The sequence below is a fragment of the Sylvia atricapilla genome, chromosome 8, assembly GCF_009819655.1.
Source record: "Sylvia atricapilla isolate bSylAtr1 chromosome 8, bSylAtr1.pri, whole genome shotgun sequence".
Classification (NCBI taxonomy): domain Eukaryota; kingdom Metazoa; phylum Chordata; class Aves; order Passeriformes; family Sylviidae; genus Sylvia; species Sylvia atricapilla.
The window spans coordinates 19,899,081-19,919,766 of NC_089147.1; the positions used below are offsets into that span (position 1 = coordinate 19,899,081).

At 40.7% G+C, this 20,686-nt stretch overlaps 1 protein-coding gene across 1 annotated transcript in view; it reads left to right on the forward strand.

Annotated features, from left to right (window-relative positions):
- Positions 1–20,686, forward strand: part of PIK3AP1 (phosphoinositide-3-kinase adaptor protein 1) — a 36,757-nt gene that overhangs the window by 7,620 nt on the left and 8,451 nt on the right. The window contains exons 3-9 of the mRNA XM_066323963.1: positions 10,452–10,600; positions 11,450–11,594; positions 13,107–13,249; positions 14,367–14,499; positions 15,187–15,383; positions 17,534–17,723; positions 20,550–20,645. Coding sequence (XP_066180060.1) covers positions 10,452–10,600; positions 11,450–11,594; positions 13,107–13,249; positions 14,367–14,499; positions 15,187–15,383; positions 17,534–17,723; positions 20,550–20,645 — 1,053 coding nt within the window. The remainder of the gene's footprint in view (positions 1–10,451; positions 10,601–11,449; positions 11,595–13,106; positions 13,250–14,366; positions 14,500–15,186; positions 15,384–17,533; positions 17,724–20,549; positions 20,646–20,686) is intronic.

Sequence of the window (20,686 nt, forward strand, 5' to 3'; positions counted from 1 at the left end):
CTGCGCAGTTGTGCTGGTCTGGGGATTTTTATGACATTGCCACAGGTAGGGTTATAGTATCCTTTGTCAGCCTCAGCAGGGCTGAAATCCTGCAGTTGCATCTTGGCTTAAGATTTAGCTCTATTCCATGGCATGAATGAGGCAGTGTGTCTAGTGTTGTGTACATAAATATGCTTTATGCCAGGATAACAACTGCAGTAATTATGATGACAAATTTATCACAGTAAAAATAAATTTTGAAAGTCATGATCTTGGCCAAAACGGTTCCCCTGAAAAACGATTATTTAGGGATTATGCTGAAGATGTCATTCTCAGATAACCAGGTCACAGCAGATACTTCTTAGTACGTTTTGAAAATCTTCATAAACTGAAAATTTGCATCTCCATTTCACATACCTCTAAAACATTTCATTTTCCCAATGCTAGATAGAGCTAAACCAAACCTCAAGCTCAAGTAGTCTGGTTCCTTTGCTTTCAGTCTGGAAGAAGACAGAAAACAGTGGCTGAACTTTCATGCTCTGAAAAATAGAACTGAGCAGAGATTAAATTAACCTTTCTGACGCTTTCTGTCAAAAGCAAAATTGAGGTACTGTTTTCCTCCAAACTTGGGTCTAGAACACAGAACCAATGTTTTGTTGATTTTAAATATGCAGTTCAAAACCAGGGAGATTTATTAGTGTTAGTGGTGTTCCTAAACATACCCAAGGACTGTCAAAGCTATTTCAGGCTGGACTAGGAGTAAGTTCTAGTATAGTTGAAGAGTGTGTGAGAATACAAAGGGATGCTGATTCTGAAGTCTTTCCCCAGAGGCAGTTCTTGCCAGTCCTGCTGCCAAGCTTGCTGCATTCTGAGCAGCAATTTAGTGGGCTGCCTGGCTCTTTAGCTGGCTGGCTGCCAGACATCTATTGCAGAACTTCTTAGGGTAAGGCTCTAGATTTGACTTCTGACAGTTGGATGTAAAGTTCTTCTCCATCTGGGCTGCAATTTAGCATGTGCTGAAATAAACTGTGCTTTGGCTTTATGTAGGTAGTGTTTTGAAAGGGAGTTTGTGCTTTAGATTTTTGTTGCTGTCTCTACATAACAAAAAAAAATCTTGCTTATTTTCTGTTTTCTCACTTTAATACATTGATACATTGATCTCAATGTATCTAGTGTATCTAGACAAAACTTGACTGAGAGAAAAAATGAGGTAAAACTAAACTTATTTGCTATGAAGTCTGCTGTAACATGTTCTGGATAGTTTGGTAAACAAAGATTTAGAAGTCAGGACTTCTGTTACTGTTATGGCAGTCATAGCTGATGTGGTTGTCACCTGCATGTCATGTCAGGTTTTTGGTTTGTGCACATCAGAACAGTTGCAAAGGTGAGCCATCTGCTGTCATTCTTGTTCTTTTAAAGGAAGAACCTATTTAATATGGGCTGCTTTCATGGCCGAAGTATTTGGATGAACGTATCAGATCCTACTTCTGTGTGGGGAAAAAATGACTCTGTGACCTCTTCTATTGTATGATTCTACACATTTTGTGAATGGCCTCAAATGCAAATGTTCTGATGTTTCCCCTGAAGACAGATCCAGGTGTACATAGTTCCTTTTTTGGGTGAAACTGTGAAAACTTTCTTCTTGACTGGTTAAAAAAAAATCTGCTGTATGGTTTGGTTGCAGCATGAGTAACTTAAAATGTTTGTGAACAGCAGACCTCTCCCACAGAGAAACACAGCTTCTGCTCTGGTCTTAGTTGAGTTTGAAATTTTCCTGATTAAGGCAGCCCTTAATTCTTACAGCACTTAGCAGAGAAAGTTCATGACCGTAATTGAAATCGTTTGGGTCTGGGTGTCTTCCTCTGTGAGGTACCTCTCTTCACATGCACTCACCTGTACTTCTAACAGCAGTGTCAAAAATAGGCCTGATGCTAAAATGATTCAGCTTCCTAACTGCTGAATCCTGAGCTAGTGGGGCATGGTACAGGGGTAAAGGATATAGTTAGGGCAAATTCTTCTCTACAGGCTGCACACTGACCCTGTGAGGCAGTGCAGTTGCCTCTAGCACAGCTGTTGGCTGTGGTTTGTTCAGGGCATCATGGGAACATGACACCCCCAGACATCACATGCTGAAACCTATTTTAATTTTTATTAGTTTAGCATGAATTCAGAAATGAGGAAACATTCATTTAGCCTTGTTGGCAACTCTGTGCTGATGCTGACTTGCTGTCTCGTAGATGTGGTGTTTTTACTTCTAAAGTTTCTCAATTCTGGCAAACTACAGAGCACATGAAGATTTGTGTTTGCAGGTACTCCTGTTATCTGTGGGGAACTTTTTGAAACTATGCAATAATTGTGCTAAGGGGATGGAAGTCAGAGAATTATTACATCTGGACAAGATCTTCAAGATGAAGTCCAACTACTTACCTAACAGGGTTAAGTCTATCACTAAACCATGTCCTTCAATACAACATCTACAATTTTTTTTTTTTAACAGTTCTGGGAATGGTGATCCCACCACTTGCCTAGGCAGATTGTTCTGATGCTTGACCACCCTTTCAGTGAAGAAATTTTTTATAGTATCCAGTCTAAGCCTCCCTTGAAGCAACTTGAAGCTCTGTCATCTTGTCCTATTGCATGTTGCCTGGAAGAAGAGTGTCTGTAGCCTCCTCTCTGGTAGTTGTAGAAAGCAGTAAATTCCTCCCAAGTCTCCTTTTCTCTAGATTAAACAATATTGCTCAGGATGTCTCTGTACACACCAGCTCAGGTCCAGCAGGGTATAGTCGCTAGCCAGGGTACAGTGACCAGACTGCTGCTTAACCCCTCTTGCCTGGCTTGTGATAGCTCTTGTGTGTGCACTGAGCGGCTGGGAGTCAGAGCCACACAGGTCAGTGGCCTTCCTCTTCCTTATGTGTTCTCAAAGCTCACTTTGAGTTTCAGTTGCTCCAGTTTATTTGTCCCTACCTACATTGTTAAGAAACATTTCGAATTTCCCACTTTGAAAGCTGATGTTTCCAAAGCATTTACTAATTAATCAGTGGGTTTGAGCTTTCTGTATCTAAGCCATCTCTTTTGGGTAAAAGTACGGGGAAGTCCACATATGCCTGAGATTGCTGAGGTGATAACTGAGTATGACAGCAGCTGTGAACTGTGCTGCTGAAGGACAAGTGCAGCCTCGGCTTAGCAGAGCTCTTGTGCACTGGAACAGACAAGAATGAGCCATGAGTACCAACAAGCTTTTTGTGACATAAGAGAGTCAGAAGTCAGTGTAAAGAATCATACTGGGAAGGTACAGAGCCTTTGACAGCTAGAAGGAATATGAGAACTTTTTTGGGGCTTTGTAGATCAGGAAGAGTGAATGTTACTCCACTTACTGAGGGGCTCATTGAGAGATGCCAGAGACCAAGGCAGTAAGCATTTTTGAGAGAGAAATGGCATAAGAAGAACCACATAAGCTGTATAATTCTCCCTCCTGTTCATGTCAAGGAATTGAATTAAATTCCTGGCTTTCTTCTGTTGCACTGATAAGACTTGAGAGCATATCATTCAGGCTGGGAGGGACCTCTTGAGATCATCTAAACTTTCAGCTCAAGCACAGTTAGATAAAGCAGGTTGCCCAAGACCATTCCCAGTTGGCTTTTGAATGTCTCTGCAGGTGAAGATTCTGCAGGACTTCACAGCCTCTCTGAGCACCTATTCCAGTGTTTGACCACCCTCAAGAGTAACAAAATGTTTTCTTGTATTCTGATGGAACTTGATCCATTTTAGTTTGTGCACATTGCCTCTTTTCCTGTCAGTGGGCACTATGGAAAGGTCTGGCTCCCTCTTTTTTATTTCTTCCTATCTAACTCTCTAGGCTGAAGAGTTCCAGCTCTTGCAGCATCTCCTCTTATGAAAGATGCTGTGGTTCCTTAATAATCTTTATGGTCCTGTGCTGGATTCATGCTGTAAAGATAAAGCAACCTTGGAATAAGCTACTCAGAATTAAAGGTCATGTTGGATAGATGTTCTCAACTGTTTCTCAACCCAGACAGGTGAAGTTGTAGTACATGTGAGATTCTCGTCAGTTTATGCTTCAGCAATTATTTGATTGCTTACTTTTACCGTTTAGGGCTAGAGACCAAAATTCACAATGTATTTTCAAGTTTGCCAGGAACTGCCATGTGGTGTTTACTTCTGGGTCTCAGTGCTCTGTGGAGGGATAGGTTCTGAGTAGTTCTACCTCAGCTAATTACATCCAGCATTGACTTCTGCTAGCTTATTGAAGTGGCCTTGAAGACATGAGGTGGTAGCATGCTCTCTCCCCCCTCTTTGAAGGGGTATAATTAAGTGAATTTTTAAAACTCTATTTTTTCTCTGTTCTATTGTGTTTAAACTTAAGATGTGGTTCTTTCACCCTGCTCATTGAAGAGGAACGGGTGAGCCATTAGTCAACCATCTGGGTGCAAATGAGAGCCCACTTAGTTATGTGGGATCTTGGCAGCCTGGCTGGCTCTCACTGCCTGTCAAGGAGAGGAAACTCTGACGCTCTTGCACAGGAGTTCAGGTTGAGAGAACATGCAGGTAGCATGCCTCTCCATGCATGGGTATACATGACTGATGCTGGAAAGTCAGAGACTTTAGAGACCTGGTCAAAGCAATTGGAGAAACCTTAACTAAGCCCCCAAGTGATAATGAAAGTTCTCTGAGAGAAATGCATGGATGTTCTTATCCATCTGTAGTATATGAAATCAAGCAGTTAAAATAATCTTCCCAGCTGCAGGATTGATTATTGTTTGTCATCAAGGTGTTTCATAAAGTCCCAGTTTATTTACATAAAAGGCAATACTTCATGGATTTTCTTTCATGGCAGTATAAAATTCAAGCAGTGCTAGCATAGGTGTATACTAGCTTTCTAAAGAGAGACAATGAAGTGATAGCCCAGAAATAGTAAAGGACAGAAACTGTTGTGGTTAAGAAGCTTCAGACTCTAATAGTTTTTATGCACCTTGTAAGTATTAATCATATTTCTCTGTGGCTTGTGGTTCTGACAGTCTCCTCACAGGTTGCTTTATGGTGATGTCTAAGACTAACTCTAGGTATCTGCTAATAAGAACTGCAAGGCTTTAAGACACTTGCTTACAGTAAGAGGCTAGTGGCCATCACTGATCACATTTAAGTCTGGAGCAGCTGAAGAAATTTCTGGAAAATCTTGGTAGAAGTATGTGCTCAAAGACAAAGATGTTTTACAGAGCAGCTCTGAAGGGATGTATGGAAAAGAATTTAGGTTATTTCAGAGACCCTTCTTGTGTATTTGGTCAGGTGTTTTGCTTCCAGGATTCCATTTTGTAAGATTTTCATGGCTGTTTTTCAAGTTACTTGAGAATAACAGTGTATTTTGAGTTTCCCAGGGCAAAGTTTCACCAGTGGCACAGGCTGACCTTAGTGCTGAAAAAGAGTGTCTGCCTCATCTTCCACCTTTCATCTATGTGGATGATTGGATGTAGCATTGGACTGCAAGGGTATTCCAAGAGAAATTATTTGAAGCAGAGGGAAGGTGTGACTGCCCTTGGAGTAGTACTGTGGTCTTAGATCGACTGAAACCATTTGAAGAACCACACAATTCAGTCAAATGGTGACTGGTGGGGTGTTTACAAACAGCTGCCCAGGTCTCTGAGATGGAGTTCCAGGTTTGTAGGCTTTTATGGGGACTGTCTTTTTTGTCATGCAAGCATTATGTATTGCACTTAAATTGACGCAAGGAGCTACTGAAGAGGAGATAATGAATTAGCAAATTAGATGTTCATGCTTCTTACCTCTGGCTTCTCAGGAAGACTTGAATCAGTGATGTGAATCAGTATGATGTGATTCTTGGCACCCTTGAAAGTCATAGGAGGCATGCATATGCCTTGTCAGTATGTGTTTCTCTTTGTGCCAGAAGTAGTGGAAGTGAACTATTCCAACCTCTCTTGCTTGAGATTTTGGTCATGTACACAATATCTGTTGTCTGGGTGGCCAGAACCCTGCTTCTTCCTCAACGTCTTCCCCATCTCTGTCCTGTTCCTGTGCACCCCCAGCTAGTTCTTTAGGTTTATACACTTGATCCAGTCACAAATTGACCACTAGACCTGCAAAAGCCTTAGCAAAACCTAACATAGTAAAATACACTTTGTTTCCTTGGTGAAGGATGAGAAATCGTTTATTGTAATTTCAAACTTTGTATGACACATGAAACATGACTATACTCTTTGTAGAATTTAAAATCTCTTTGTAGGTGCTGTGCTTGTAGATGAGCTGCTTGGTATGAGGGGTTTGGAGAGAAGGGGGAGGTGTCCCATACTTTTTTTTTGTTCAGTATGGACAATTTTACAAAGTCTTAAATTTTCCCGTGTTTTGTTCTTCTTGCTTGCTGTTTTTCTGCACACTTCTCTCCACTCAGTTGAAACGGGAAGTGTTGCTGCAGTATCAGCCAGTTCTGAGGGCTTATCACAAGATGTTTCACTGATGTGTGTTTATCTCATTGGTAAAGCAAGGGCTCTGATGTTAGCATGATGAAAGATAACTTTCCCTGCTTTCCCTGACTACTTGTCAGTACTTTGCTTCTTGCAAATGTGGTTGGAGTTTGCTCTGGGAGACTAAATGTCCTTACTAGCACTTGTGAAAGGATACCGGGCAGTTGCAAGCTTCAAGTAAAAGCAGGAGCTGTCTTTGAGGGTCTCCTCTCTTGCTCTAAGCATAATGAGGTGAAAGTCTGAGGCCTTGTGAGAGCTAATTGTCTCAACTAGTTGATGGACAGAATGGGAGGTGTTTCCAGATGTCAGCGAGGGGCTGGTCTACACAGAGAACTTAGAGACAGGCTGTTGCCTAGTTGTGCCATTAGCAGTAATATCTGGGTGACAGAATGCTCTGGACAGACTGTTGACTTCTTCCAAGCATTCACATGTCCTGTGGTGTAAGGGCTGACTTGTGAGAAACCACAGCCGTCGGCTCCATGCCGATAGCCCGCCAGCTTTGCCAGGAGGAAATGGATGATAGGGCGAGCTCTGTGTGCTCTACAGCAGCAGGTCAAAATAACTGGCTGCTTCATACGAGTTTCTAAAGCTGCTAAATGGCCCTTGAAGCACACTTCCATGCCTGTGTTTTCCCTGGGCTTTTCCCTGGGGTGACTGTCTGCAGGACAGCTGTGCAGGGAGCCCAGCAGGGCAGGCAAGAAGGGTGTGAGGCTGCTCTCTGCAGCTCAGCTGCTGATGCATCCTGGAGGGGGGCATGTTCTTCAAGGGGAAATGTGGTGGGGTTTCTTGGACCGCATCTCCTCCCCTTGCTGCTGTTCTCACAAGTATTTCACAGACTGTCAAGTGGGGCCTGAGGTAGCCTCTGTTTAAAACGGAACAGAAAGGGAGAGCCTCTTATAACCACGAGTGTTGGCCTACAGCACATGCTCATGGAGAAGCTTAATTCAGGTATTCACTTAACTTTAATGAGTCTGTTGATCTCTTCAGTAGTGTCCTCTGTAGGCTGGCCATTACTGCGATGTTATAACTGCTGAGTCTGTATATGCAAATGGGTTGTCATTACCTCAGGTGTCTTAGTGAGTGGGAAACTTGCTCTAACAAAGCATTAGAGCATGGATATTATCAAATGTAATGGGACAGTTTCCTCTTCCAGGGCTTGCATGTTCATGAGTCAGTCACTAGCATATGACGGGAACTTGCGAGATGAATCATAGATCACCCCACTGCTTATGTGGGAATTTGGTACTTCGCAATTTCAGTATTTTCTGAATGAAAAAACAGATTAATACTTCATACCTGAAACTGAGTGCCTGTTCCTTCAGCTCTTAATCCAATTACTGATTAACATTGCGTGCTTCTTCCTGTATTGCCTAACAGCTCTGTGTTCACATGACCTCCAGGCAGTCAACTCTGTTATGAGAATGCAGAAGTGCAATGCCAGAACCTCTTAAAAGCTCTAGTTATTCTTTATTTGCTAAATTGTTTCTAGTATCAAATAACACCGCTAAAGCAGAGAGACTAGGGGGCTTGTTCTCTCCTTGCTCCCCCTCTTATCCTTCCTTGATGTGTATGTTGTAGCTGAGATCCACAGCTTTGGTTTGATTTTATTTTTTTTTTCTGAAAAGGACCCCATGTTGGCCAAATGAGGTAAAAATTACCACATTAATGGTTCTGTATTGGGTTGGGGATGAAGCCCTGAGGATCAGGATGCTGGCAAGTGTCCATTTGTGTGTATGTTGCAGGAACAGCAATGTGTTGCTGTGTTTTGATCATCACTGGCTCTCTCATCTGCTGTGAGCTTAGTCTTTCTGATTTAGTCATATTGGAAGTAACCAACAGAGATTAGAGAGACACTGTTCTAGTAACAGTTGCCTCTTCTCCTCAAAAGACTTGGCATCTTGTTCTGCATATGCCAAACACCTGAATTGACAGCTATCATATAAGGGAAAGGGTGTGGGATCAGAGTTTTTCCTCCTCTTTGCAGTAGGGCAGCCTGTCACTCCCAGGTGGGAGTAGTCCATGTTTCTCTAAGAGAGGAGTACGCAAAATGTCTGATTCTTGCAGATGATGACTTTGAACAGGATTGATTTAAATACTGAGTTAAGGAATATAATGCCTCAGTTAATTTTCTCTAATACTTGGTACCAGTCTGAAAATTCTAAAGACCACCTTCAGTACAGCCTTCAGCCTAGTGTCAAAGCAGTTGTTAAGTCAAATCTGCAGATTTGGTCCATTATTAAAATCCGCTTACTAAATTACATGTACTGTTGTAAGTTTGTTTAAGAAATTTGATGTTAGTGCTCATGCCTTACTTAAACTTCAGAGCTGCAAATTTTTGGCTCTATTCTTTCTAGAGCAAACATTAAAGCAACAATCTACTTGTACTCATGTGGGTTGGCTTATTTGCCATGTGGAGAGATTGACATAGTTAAGTGTGTGTGCACTACAATTTGTGGGGGGAAAAAAATCAGCTGAATGATTTGCTAAAGTTGCGTGATTTAAAACTTTCATATAATTCCTAAAATCCCATTTAAATGTATCAAAAATGCCTTTTAATGAATTGTGTGACAAAGCACTTCAGATATCCTAAGTTTAAGTCTTTGGTGGTAATAAGAATAATAGTAATTAATAATAATGAAGAAGTCTACATTAAAATTCCTGACTGACTTCTAGCTTCTATTTGAAATTAGGAAGACAAACTCCTAATGGTGGCCCTCTTATAGTTCTTTTGGCTCTCTTGGTTTGTGGAAAATTGACGTACTTGGAGATTGTGGGATTCTGAGTGAAATCTGAATTCTTGGTAGCTTCACTATATGGATGCCATAGGTTTGACCACACAGTTCATCACTTAGGTCTTTCTCATCATGACTGAGCATTTTAAATAGAATATTTCTTAAATGTTTGACTGCTCCACAGGATTGTAAAGTTTGGGAAATTCTGACCAGAGGAGATAGTTTTAAGAAGTCATGATAGTCTTCTGACAAAATGGAGTCAGTGACTTTCACCTTGTGTTCTGGGAAATAGTGGGGGGGCGGGAATGGTGTGAACCATGTGAATCAAGAAGTAGAAACTAGCTAAAAAAGTGTTCTGTACTAAGTAGCTACATAATTGTCTTTTGTTTCCTTTCTCTAGTTGAGAAAAGTATTTCCTGGCAGGGATAGGTAATCTGTTTTCATTCTGGATAGTTTTTTTTTAGCCAGTGGTATCAATTCAGTTTGTTTGCACTTCTATCAATATCCACACTGGTTTTGGGAAATGAGTGAGAGCATTGTTTTGTACACACATACTGTAGGCTTACATGTGTTTATTCTGCTCTGGATTCTGTTTAGGTAAAGTGCTGTTACTTTTCAATGCAAGGGTTCTGGTACTTGTCAATTGCACTCTTGTATAGATACTGGAGCTTATGGTTTTTGCTCAACAAGCAGAACCCCTTCATGGTTGGTTTTTTTTTTTTTTTTTTTAATGCAGTAATGAACTTGGGAGTTGGGGTAAGCAGCACTGAGGAAACTAAAGATACTGCTGAAATGACAGAAACTTTGATTTTCATGTTTTGCTTTAGGAAAGTAAGAATAAAGGCTGCTGCCCATTCTACAGTGTATCAGTGCTTGAGTTAAATGAGTTCAAATAACTATCATTCTTATATTACACATTCACATGCTAAGTTTCCTGTCTAACATGAGGGGACTATCCAGCTCAGCAAAGAGTGTCACTGTTGCTTCTTCCATAAGCGTATTCAGTGCTGCTCTACTGCTTTTATATCTTTGTGAATTTCCCCCTTAAATCCTCTTAAGGAGAAAAAAAGAGGAAACTCTGTAGTTTCCCTTTCTTCAACTAGGTCCCCTTTTCCGAGCAGTACTTTGAGAGGAATAGCAAGTTCCACCCCACCACCTTCACAGCTGTTTTTCAGATGGATGGATGTGTGTGATAAGCATTTTCAGCAAAGCAGAGTGATGCAACGGGACTCTGTGCACTTTATTTTAGACTCAGGCTGTGATTCTGTGACTGATACAGAAACAGAAGACGAGAAGAATCCAGTTGACTCCCACAGACTTGCCATGAGTGAAGAACATGAATCATCCAAGAGCACTGGGGACCATCCAGTGGTGCAGCCCAAACGCATACAATGTGGGGTACTGTATGTCCACTCCTTGGGCTATGTTCTTACTGTGAACTGGTGCAACCAATTATGCTGCTTTGCTTACTACCAATTTTGTCAGCATTACAGGCCTGGAAATGAGTCCTGAATCCTTCCTCTGTCACCTTCCTGTTCAGCCTCATGTCCTCCATGTCTCTTGTTTCATGGCCTTGGCTCCCTAAGCCCAGGAGTAGCTTGGTAACATGCAGTGCTTAGTGCTCTCTAGGCTGTGATGTCACTTAATGACTGTCTCATTAGCATAGCTGCTTGGGTTGGGTGCTGTAAGGCAGCTTCACACTCTTCCCTTCCTCTGTTCTGGTGGCAAGTGGAGTAAGATGACTGTAATGAACTGATTTAATTCCACAGTCAGTATCCAGTCTAATATGACAATACTGGTACATGCCTTGCAAGTGACCCTGAAAGGCTTGGATCATGGCTTCTTGTCTGAAAACCAGCACTTTTTAGTATAGCATTGCCTCAGATGGAGTGAGTCTACGTTTCTTCCTTTTGTTTCTGTTTAGAATGTGGCTGTGCTGCTTAAGGGAAGAGATGGATAGAGTTAAAAGTTAATAATTTTATAAATCTAGCCCTTACCAGTTCATAAGTCTATCTAATAAACCTCAAGTTCTATCAGTATAATGCTTGTATCTATACTGGTGCAAGCTGTAGCAGAAGCCACCTGCCCAGTTAGTCTATGAATGGAAGATGCTCCTGAAAACAATTCAACTGTGAAACGATAGATGGTAATTGGTTAGCTGCAATGAGAACAAAATCCCTAGAAAATGGATGTAGCCAATAAGTGTTTTTGTTTTGAACCTGTGTGTTGTAATGTCTTTTGTCTTAGGTGCAGACAACAGTTTATATTATCCTGAAATGTAAACTAGATGGTGAGATGAAAACTGAAGTTGAATTTTCTCCGGAGAATGCATCCTCTGTACGTGTGCTGGCTAAGATGGAGAATGAGTACACAATCTCTGTGAAGGCTCCAAGTAAGATGGACTGTGATATTTTTCCCCCTCAACTTCTCCTTCCCTATTGACTCCTTTCTATCTCAACCTGCCTGTCCTGAGAAGTGCCAGGAGAATACAGGTAAAGATTGCAATGCAGAAAAACTTGAGTCCAAAAAATCTTGAACTTGCATTCTTACCTGTGGTACTTTTGATGAAGAACTGAGAGAGACTGCTGTTTGTGGGCTCTATTTTCCCCTCAGTAGCAGGAGGGTTGCAGGGTGGAATCACCTTGCTGGGAGTTCTGAGAGCAGATTGCAGCTTGTAGAGCATTTTGAACTTAGCTCTGTGTTATGACCACCACCATATTAACATTGGCAGGGCACCAAGAGACAAGGTAAGTGCCAGTAAATAATTACATTACTATAATGGCATGTGTTTAATGTGTAGTGATCTCTCTGATCAGAGCTGAAACTATTCTGGCTTGCCTTTTAATTTGGATATGTTCTGTCACTCTAAATATTTACATTGACAAAACTGAAGGTTGTCTAAACTTTAGGTTTAGTGAACTTTAAAGGTACAATTTCAGAGTCTTAAAGATTGATATCATTTTCCCAGCATTATTTTATTTAATCTACTTTGGTCTGTCCCCTTGAAGAGTCATTGTGCCTCTGTTCTCTTTGAGAACAGAGACTAATAGTCATTATACAGCTACCATAAAGCCAGTGAAGTGGGTTGATTTAAAGAAGGTGACCTCACGAACATAGAAAGGCTTAATTTAATCTGTCTAAAGTCAAGACTTATGATATAAACACTGACCTGGAAACTAACTTATACTTTGAATTATAAACATGACCTTCACATTGATGGAGTGTACAATGTAAGCTCTGAAGTGTCTAACAGTAAGAGAAATATTTTTTAATTCCTTTGTGTTATTAACTGTTTCATGATTTCCTGAGTTGTCAACAAGGAAAGACTAATTTTAGTGGGATTCCAAATACCTGTGTTTGAAAGAGAAAGTTGAGACTTATAAATGCACACTAGATGAAATATCAAGAAGCTCCAAGGTGCAGGTAGAAGATAATCCTGTTCATGGGTAAAGTTGCAAAGCCGGAATTCCTTTTAATTGATTTTATTTGGAGAATAGTGAGGCTGACAGACATTGCAGAATTTCTAGTGACTTTTCTGATTTCTCTCCCCTTCTTCCCCAGCTCTTTGTATTTATGGTATGGCTTTATAGACAGCTCCAGAGAAGCCAGGGGTGGAGATATGTGAGGCTTTCTAGTTCAAGGTGGAGTACTTTTAATATTAGTGGTCCAGTCTACCGTTAGCAGAGGACCTAGCTGGTTATGTGCATTGACATAGCTATAAAGAAGGTAGTTCCAAAGTACTTTCCTAGCTATTGTCCCAAGATCATTACTCTTTTCAAGACTTTTTGTGAATTCAATATAGCAGAAACTGTTTTGGTATCCAAACTCCTGTCCTCACAGTATGCCATGCAAACTCATGCCCACTGTTTGTGCTAATGGTGATTTTTGCTCTTTCTTTTCAAAGATTTAACCTCTGGGACAGTGCCCCTGCAGATATATTCAGGGGACTTCATGGTGGGAGAAACAAGTGTCACTTACCATACTGACATGGAGGAAATCAGCAATCTGTTGGCTAATGCAGCCAACCCTGTACAGTTCATGTGCCAGGTAAGGACTTTAGCAAACAGCTGCTTTGGAAACCAGCTCTTCCAGAGGCTAGACAAGTAGGCATGAGCAAAAGTGCTTGCCATGAAGTAGCTCTTCTGAAATGAAGAAATGCAAGGTTATTTAGGGACTTTCACCTAACTGTAATATCTCATTTTATTAGAAGCATGGGTGTTTTTTCTGTCCCTGGAGTACATAGCTGGCTAGCATGAGTCAGGTTATCAAACTAAAAAAAAAGTCAATCAACACCCACATTTAACCTTGATGACTTCAAAAGATTGGAATGATAGAACTTGATACAACAGAAAGTACCATAAAGAAAAATATTGTTTTGGAATTTGTACCTAGGTGTTATTAAGAAAAAAAGATGTAAACAGTAGCAAAGATTCATATTAGCTGGAGGAAGCAGAATAGCATAAAATGATCTGTTGATTCTTAACACTTACTTTGTTAATACAGCCTCTCAGTTTTTCCTATTCTGTTTTGCCCATTTGGGGTACCCGAACCCTATTAGGAGGGGTAAAGCTTGAACAAGGAAGTTTTCTGCTATGTTACCCTGTTGCCTGCCTGCATGTTGCTGATCTGCCATGCAGTGGTAGTCTTGTTAGTCACCAATATACCTGGGGCAGGGAGACTGTTTCCCTTGCTTTTTAGTTCCAGTCGTGAAGCAGTTGGTAATGGTGGATGCCTCTGCTTAGGGAATATGCCTGCTTCCCTATGGTAAAGAACCAGTTCAAAAGCCAAACCCAGAGTGTGTACCAGAACAATTCAAAATGGACTGTGCATCCCTAAAGCAGGAGTGACATTCCAGTGGAACAGTTTCAGAAGTAAATGTACTCCTGCCAAGAAAGTAGGAAGCAAGTTTTCTGTGCTTCCAGTTGCATGAGTGACTTTCTCATTGCGCTCTGTCTTGTGGAGCATATGGTTCTCATCTATTGAGCATGATGATACTGTTTCTGCACCAGGAAGCTAAGTTCTTTGTTTGACCTGAACATTTCTACCTCCTCTGTGTATGCCTACTGTTTTCTCATTTTGTTAAATAATAAAAACACCATAAAAATCTCACCTTAACTGAATCTCCAGACTCTAGCAAACAAAAGTGTTTTCCATTTATCTGTAGGCTTTTAAAATTGTGCCATACAGCATAGAAGCCCTGGACAAATTGTTGACTGAGTCACTCAAGAAGAATATTCCTGCCAGTGGTCTACACCTGTTTGGAATCAACCAGCTGGAAGAAGAAGATATGACAGCAAGTAAGTTTAAAGACTCTTGGTTCATTTTTAGATTATCTGTGTATCTGTTTTATCTTGAAGTACCTTAACACTGCAGTGCATGGTACCTCCACAGGCTGTCTCTAAAACCTTGGATCTCAGCCACGAAGCTAAATTTCTGATAATGTCTGTAGAAAGGGAATTGCCATTTGAGTCACGTGACCCTTTTTTTCAATTACATGTATCATTCTCACTTCCCTGCACTGTGGCAGGTGCTGCTATGTAGATAGCTTCAAACCAGAGTGAAAAGATGATGCTCCCCAAATGTCTCCCAGGTTTTCTGCTTTGTTCTTCTCTGTCTCATGTGCCATTTCTTCACAGCCTAGTCCTTTTACCCAAACCCTATAACTCTAAGATACACAGTGGGCTCTGAGCAGTTGGATTGGTATGCTGTCTTTTTGTAATAATGGTCTAAGAAGTCCTTGCAAGTCTGTGATCCTACATACATTTAAGCTATTACAGTGCCATATTACCCATTCAATGTTATAGAACTTAAGCCTGAAGATGCATGAGATAATTTGTGGAGTTATCTCGAGTTTAAAACCGTATATATACTTTCAGGGATTTCATAACTGCTTTGGTCTATGTGTTTGCTGTGTCTGTTTCTCACCTACTGGCTTTGCTGCTATATAGAAAAACTTAGGTTCTAATTGGCTCCTGTTTTCACAGATCAGAGGGATGAGGAGTTGCCAACACTGCTTCACTTCTCTGCAAGATATGGGCTGAAGAACCTTACTGCCTTGCTGCTTACATGCCCTGGAGCACTGCAGGCCTACAGTGTAGCCAACAAGTATGGCCACTATCCAAACACCATAGCAGAAAAGCATGGCTTTAAGGATCTCCGCCAATTCATTGATGAATATGTGGTAAGAGGAGGCTGAGCAGTCTTTCTGCCTCATCCCACAGCAGCTGCAGGCTCTGGCACTGAGCTTGGCACTTAGTGTTACTTCAACAGGAGTGAGGGGGCAATAAAGCATGTTATGGTAGGTGTAGAACACAGACATCCAGCCACACTGGAAGCTTTCAGGCTGGAGGGTTAGATGTGTCTCTGGAGCCAGGGAAGTTCCTGGGGCTTTTGCACAGAGCAGGTAAGATGGAAGCAGAGACTGCCCTACTGGCTTCCATTCCTCCCTCCATCTAATGAAGTTTCTGCAGGGATGTGGTTGGTGCCTGGTGTACTCTTCTAATTCTCATCCTGGGAAAAGAGCCCCTTCATCCAGGTTACTTTTTGGGAGTAATATGGGAACAGGATATGTTTGAGAAGATACAGTCTGAGGTGTTCTCCTGTTAGTTGTAGTATGGTCAGGATTGCTTACTAGCCCGTTCACAGCTGATCTGTGTAGTCTGCCTGTTCCACTTGATACCATTTCTCTCTGCTTTGGTATAGCTGTCTATTCTGTATTTGTTCTATCAGGGATCCCAATTGACAGTTCATTTCTCTTCAAGCTATCCCCAGAAAACAGGACCCTGTTTTCGAGCTGCACCCGACTCTAGCTGCACCAAGCAATTCTGTGCAGTACTTGGGTATGCATGGAGTTTCTCCTTTTGTTTCAGTTTGAGCTGTTTCTAGCCAGGAGCTACTTGACTCAAGTCACATGAATTCTATTTGCCTTTGCTTTAGGTTGAAAAGTTGTGTTTAATTGTCCTTAGCATTGTCTGAGTGCTGGGTGATAGATCTGCCAGCTTTAGTGTGGTTCTGCCAACCAATCACTGTAGTGTTTAAGCCCTATTTAGGAGGCATGGGTAATTCTTGGACTCAGGCCTTGCTTCTTGACATTATACATTAGAGCTGAATAAAAGTCATTCCATATTCTGAGATCAGGAGGGCTGCAGAAACTGTAAATTGTGTGATCAAAATCTTTGCATCGAGGTAAGTGAGAGATGTGCTAGTAGTCCTTCCAACCTCTTATTGCAGTACTGTGTTCCTCCCATAGTCTCCACCAGCACAGTGACAGAGCTGTCTTAAGAATGGGTCCTCCTTACTGACTGTCAAGCTGTCAGTGCAGTACAAAGCACACAAATCATCTGCAGCAATGTGACCACTGCAAGGTAGTGACCACTATCACTAGCAGTATGGATGCCCGAAAATCCCAGGAGACTCCTTTACTCACCTAGTTTTCTCTCTGGCAAAGGTTCTTCTGGAGCTCTGCAAAGCATTGCATGAACTATTGGCCTGACCCATTTTGACTGTGGAGGGAAGTGTGTGCAGACAGCTTTGACACACATGCCCTGTGGATTGAGGGCCCAGGAGTTGGCATTTGTGGATGGAAGGATATCTTGTAGTATTGCAACTGTTAAGATGGCTATGCTTGTGACATAGTTGGAATTTGGGAAGGAGGATGGGATGAAGCTTTACATTTTGCTTCCTTCTGTGTGATTGGTGAAGCTCTACCTTCCCCCCTGCTAAATGCATAAGAAAGAATTCTGCTGTCCTCGGAAGCTGCCTGTATTACATGAACTGCTGCCTGCTGTGAGGTTTCCTGTTAATATCACAGAAAAGGGTCTCTGTACTCCCACTCTGTGTGTTACATGTGGCTGCTAATGCCAAGAAACTGAAACTGAGTCTACATCAAAGCTAAAACTTTGCTATTTTGCAGGTGCTCTGCATGTGATAAGCTTTCCCCTTATGGTTAGCTATGTGTGCCCCAAAATAGCCTTTGACTAGCATTTGTATTTTTAGAATGAGCTGTGCTTATGTTCTGGGGTTTACAGACATAGGGTAGGACAGGAAAATGATGGGGTGAGAGGCTGTAATGGCTACTCAGAATGTGTCAGCAGCCCTTGTTTCACCTTTCACCTATTAATACAACATGGATCTCAAAAGTTTGTCCCAGATAGTTGGAGTGAGAATTTAGGTCATTTGTGAAGCCTTAATCATTGGAAATAAGCTGTCTTCAGAGGTTCTTTTCCATCATTGATAATAAAGTGAGATATCTTTTGCTTGTTTTTATTCTCTAGATTCCTTATTTAAAAGATACTTCAATTATTTTTTTCTCTTGCCTTCTTTTCTCTCCAGGAAACTGCAGATATGCTAAAAAGTCACATTAAGGAAGAGCTAATGCAAGGCGAGGAGGATGAGTCTGTTTATGAGTCCATGGCTCATCTGTCCACTGATCTGTTAATGAAATGTTCCTTGAATCCAGGCTCCGATGAAGAGCTTTATGAATCTATGGCTGGATTTGTCCCGGGTGCCCCAGAAGATCTTTGTATGTATATTCATAGAATTACAGAATCATGGGAAGATTTGGGTTAGACGGTACCTCTAAAGCTCACCTAGTTCAAGCCCTCTGCAATGGGCAGAGACATCTTTAGATCAGATTGCTCAGACCCCTGTCTCTCTTACAAACAGGAGCCCCTCAGTTACAACTTTTCTGTTCTCACCACAAGGAAACTATGCTGCAGTTCTAACATTAGCTGACTGATAAAATTGCTCTATACCTTTTTTAATTGCTAGTGTACAAGATCAAGAGCTGTTTCTTTGCTGTTTTGAGGACTTCCTAAACCCTGAGCAAATAAATTAACATATTAACATAAATTAACAGAAGAGACTAAATCTTCTACCTTGTCATACTTTTTCCTTCTGAGTACTGGTTACCTGGGAGCATTTTGACACTGACAGAAATGAATACTATGTAAGATGTGATTTTACTAACAACTGCAAAACTGAAAAACAAGAGCTGAGATTCCTGCTCAATGACTTGAAAGAAAGCAAGTATCTAGAAATACATGTACTGAAAAGATTTTAAGTGAAAAATCATTATTCTAATCTGCTAAAAATAAAGAGCTAATTCTGATAAACATGCATATGTTTAACTTTTTCATTATCGCATTAATATTCAGTGAGGCAAACTGAAGATACCAAATAAAGTACCTATGTTAAGCAATTATAAATTTGCTGTTCTTACTCACTTGTTTGGTCTGACTTCATCCTACTGATTGATTTTATGATTCCCATAATGAGCAGAGAATTTAGCTTCCTATATTTTAAGTACCCCCTTATGATACTTAAGGACTTCTAGTGTTTCTGCAGTTTTATGTGTGCTGCCTCAAGGGAAAAGCTTTTTTTTTTTTTTTAAACACTTGTGTTTTGAAACACTGGTGCTTATGGGCTATATTGGTCCTGGGTTTTTCTTATCTTTTAGATTAACTAGTACTATAAAACACAATTTTGTTGATTATGGAGTCCAGAAAACTCTGTTGGTTCTTTCCTTGAAATCATAACCTCTTTTCTGCTAAGTGTTGTTGGCCTCTGCAGGGATAGTTTTGCTACCAAAGCCAGGATTATTCTGCCTTCAGGAGGAGATGAGCAGTAAATCAGGTTGGATTTATAAGGAACAAAGCTGCTTTTGTTCGCAGTAATGAGTTTCTAGATGCTTGGTAGGTCTGCCTGTAATCAGTCCACCTCTGAATGGGGATGATTGACTAAACCTGTGAAGGGTTAAAAAACAAGTTCAACACTATGAAGCCAAACTTCCCTTCTTCCTGGCCTGAAATGCCCAGATCTCCCAGAAACTATGCACGGAATTTTCTTGCAAATTGAGCTCCCTGTAATTTAGCACTTTTGAACTGGTCTCTGAAAAGCCTCTCTTTCCTGCTTCTTCTGGAGTTCTAGTGTGTTGCTTCTGGACATAAAGCTCTGCTGCCTTCCATTCAAGAGTCTTTTATGGAAATTCTCTGTTTTCCTTACCTGGTCTGTTAGTCTTTTCCTGAAGAATATGAACAGCTTATCTGAACAGTGCCAAAAATCTACCTGTATTGTAACAGATAAGTTTAAATTGGCACAGTTCTCAGCAATTTGATTCTCTCAAAGTGAAAGTGTTTCAGTATCATTTAGAATACCAGCGAACAGGCAAACCCTCACTGAAATTAATGAAAGTGCTGGCTGGTTTAGAGCTGCCATCACAAATAAAGGATTTAAACTTTTGTACTGACTTGAAGGTTTGTGAGGATGGCTCACTAGGAAATCATAATTAACTTCTCTTGAAATACTTTTTCTAGGAGTTAGTCTTATGTGAGTAGATATGGCAGTGGTGTAGAGGATAATATCAGGACTATTTTACATGTAGCCATACTGTGATAGCGTGCCCCTTGATTGTAATCAGGATGTGCTTCCACCAGTTTTTCAGAGGAAAGGAAGGTTAAATATCATAGGGTCAATTTTTCTGGTAGGAGCTTGTTTGAGAATAAGGTAACAGAGGACTGGAGCCATTGTAATGAGTTAAAAGTATTTAATATTCTCACATGTAACCCAAACTATCTAGTTTACATAGCAGTAGATCTATGACATAGAAATAGATTTGCCTCAAAAATTCACTTATATCTATGAGCTTCAGCAATTATTTGATATCACTCTTGTTTTTAATATCATTAGGAATATGGTTACCTAACATTTTATTTTTGTTTTAAGATTAGCTTTAGCATTACAACGAGGTTGACCTTTTTCTTTAAAATCAGAATTCTTTACATTGAAACACTGAATTAATAAATTATCTTATTGTTTGCTGTCAGTCCTTTCTCATTACTGAATTATCATCTGACCTTCTAAACACTTTCCAGATCCAAGTAATTACCTCAGCCAACTGTTTTGACTTTATTCCAATAAATAAAACAAACACTATCTTATGTGTCATAGGAAAATTGCCTTTAATGTCTTGTTTTTCAAAGTCACACTGTTTTTTCTCAGAAGCACTGTACAGAGGCCAAAACTTTGACCTGGCTAACATACACCAAATAGCCAACATTCAAGAATAGCCAAAACTCAGTGCCTGCTTGAAGCCTTGTCAGAACTTCTCAACAGCATTGTTAGTCACCCTCAAGTGTAAGCATCAGGCAGCTGGAAAAAAATTGTACTGAGTGCACTGAACACAGCCAACTTAGAAGCCTTTTTTGAGGAAAATGTCTGGTCATTTGCCCAGCTTCTTTGATTGTCACCGTAAAGTAAATGTCCTGTTTATTATATCATATTACATTGTTCCATGTATTGAAGGATATAATTAACAGATTCATCTTTCTGCCTTTTTTTTTTCTTTCAGATGTAGAGATGCTTCAATCCAAACCAGACACTCCAGTTGCTGGAGATGAAGTCTCTAGAACTACGAAAGACTCAATGCTTCGCAAGTTTTTAGAAGGTGAGACCTATTTTGAGGGAAGGATGGCAGTAGCACAGTTA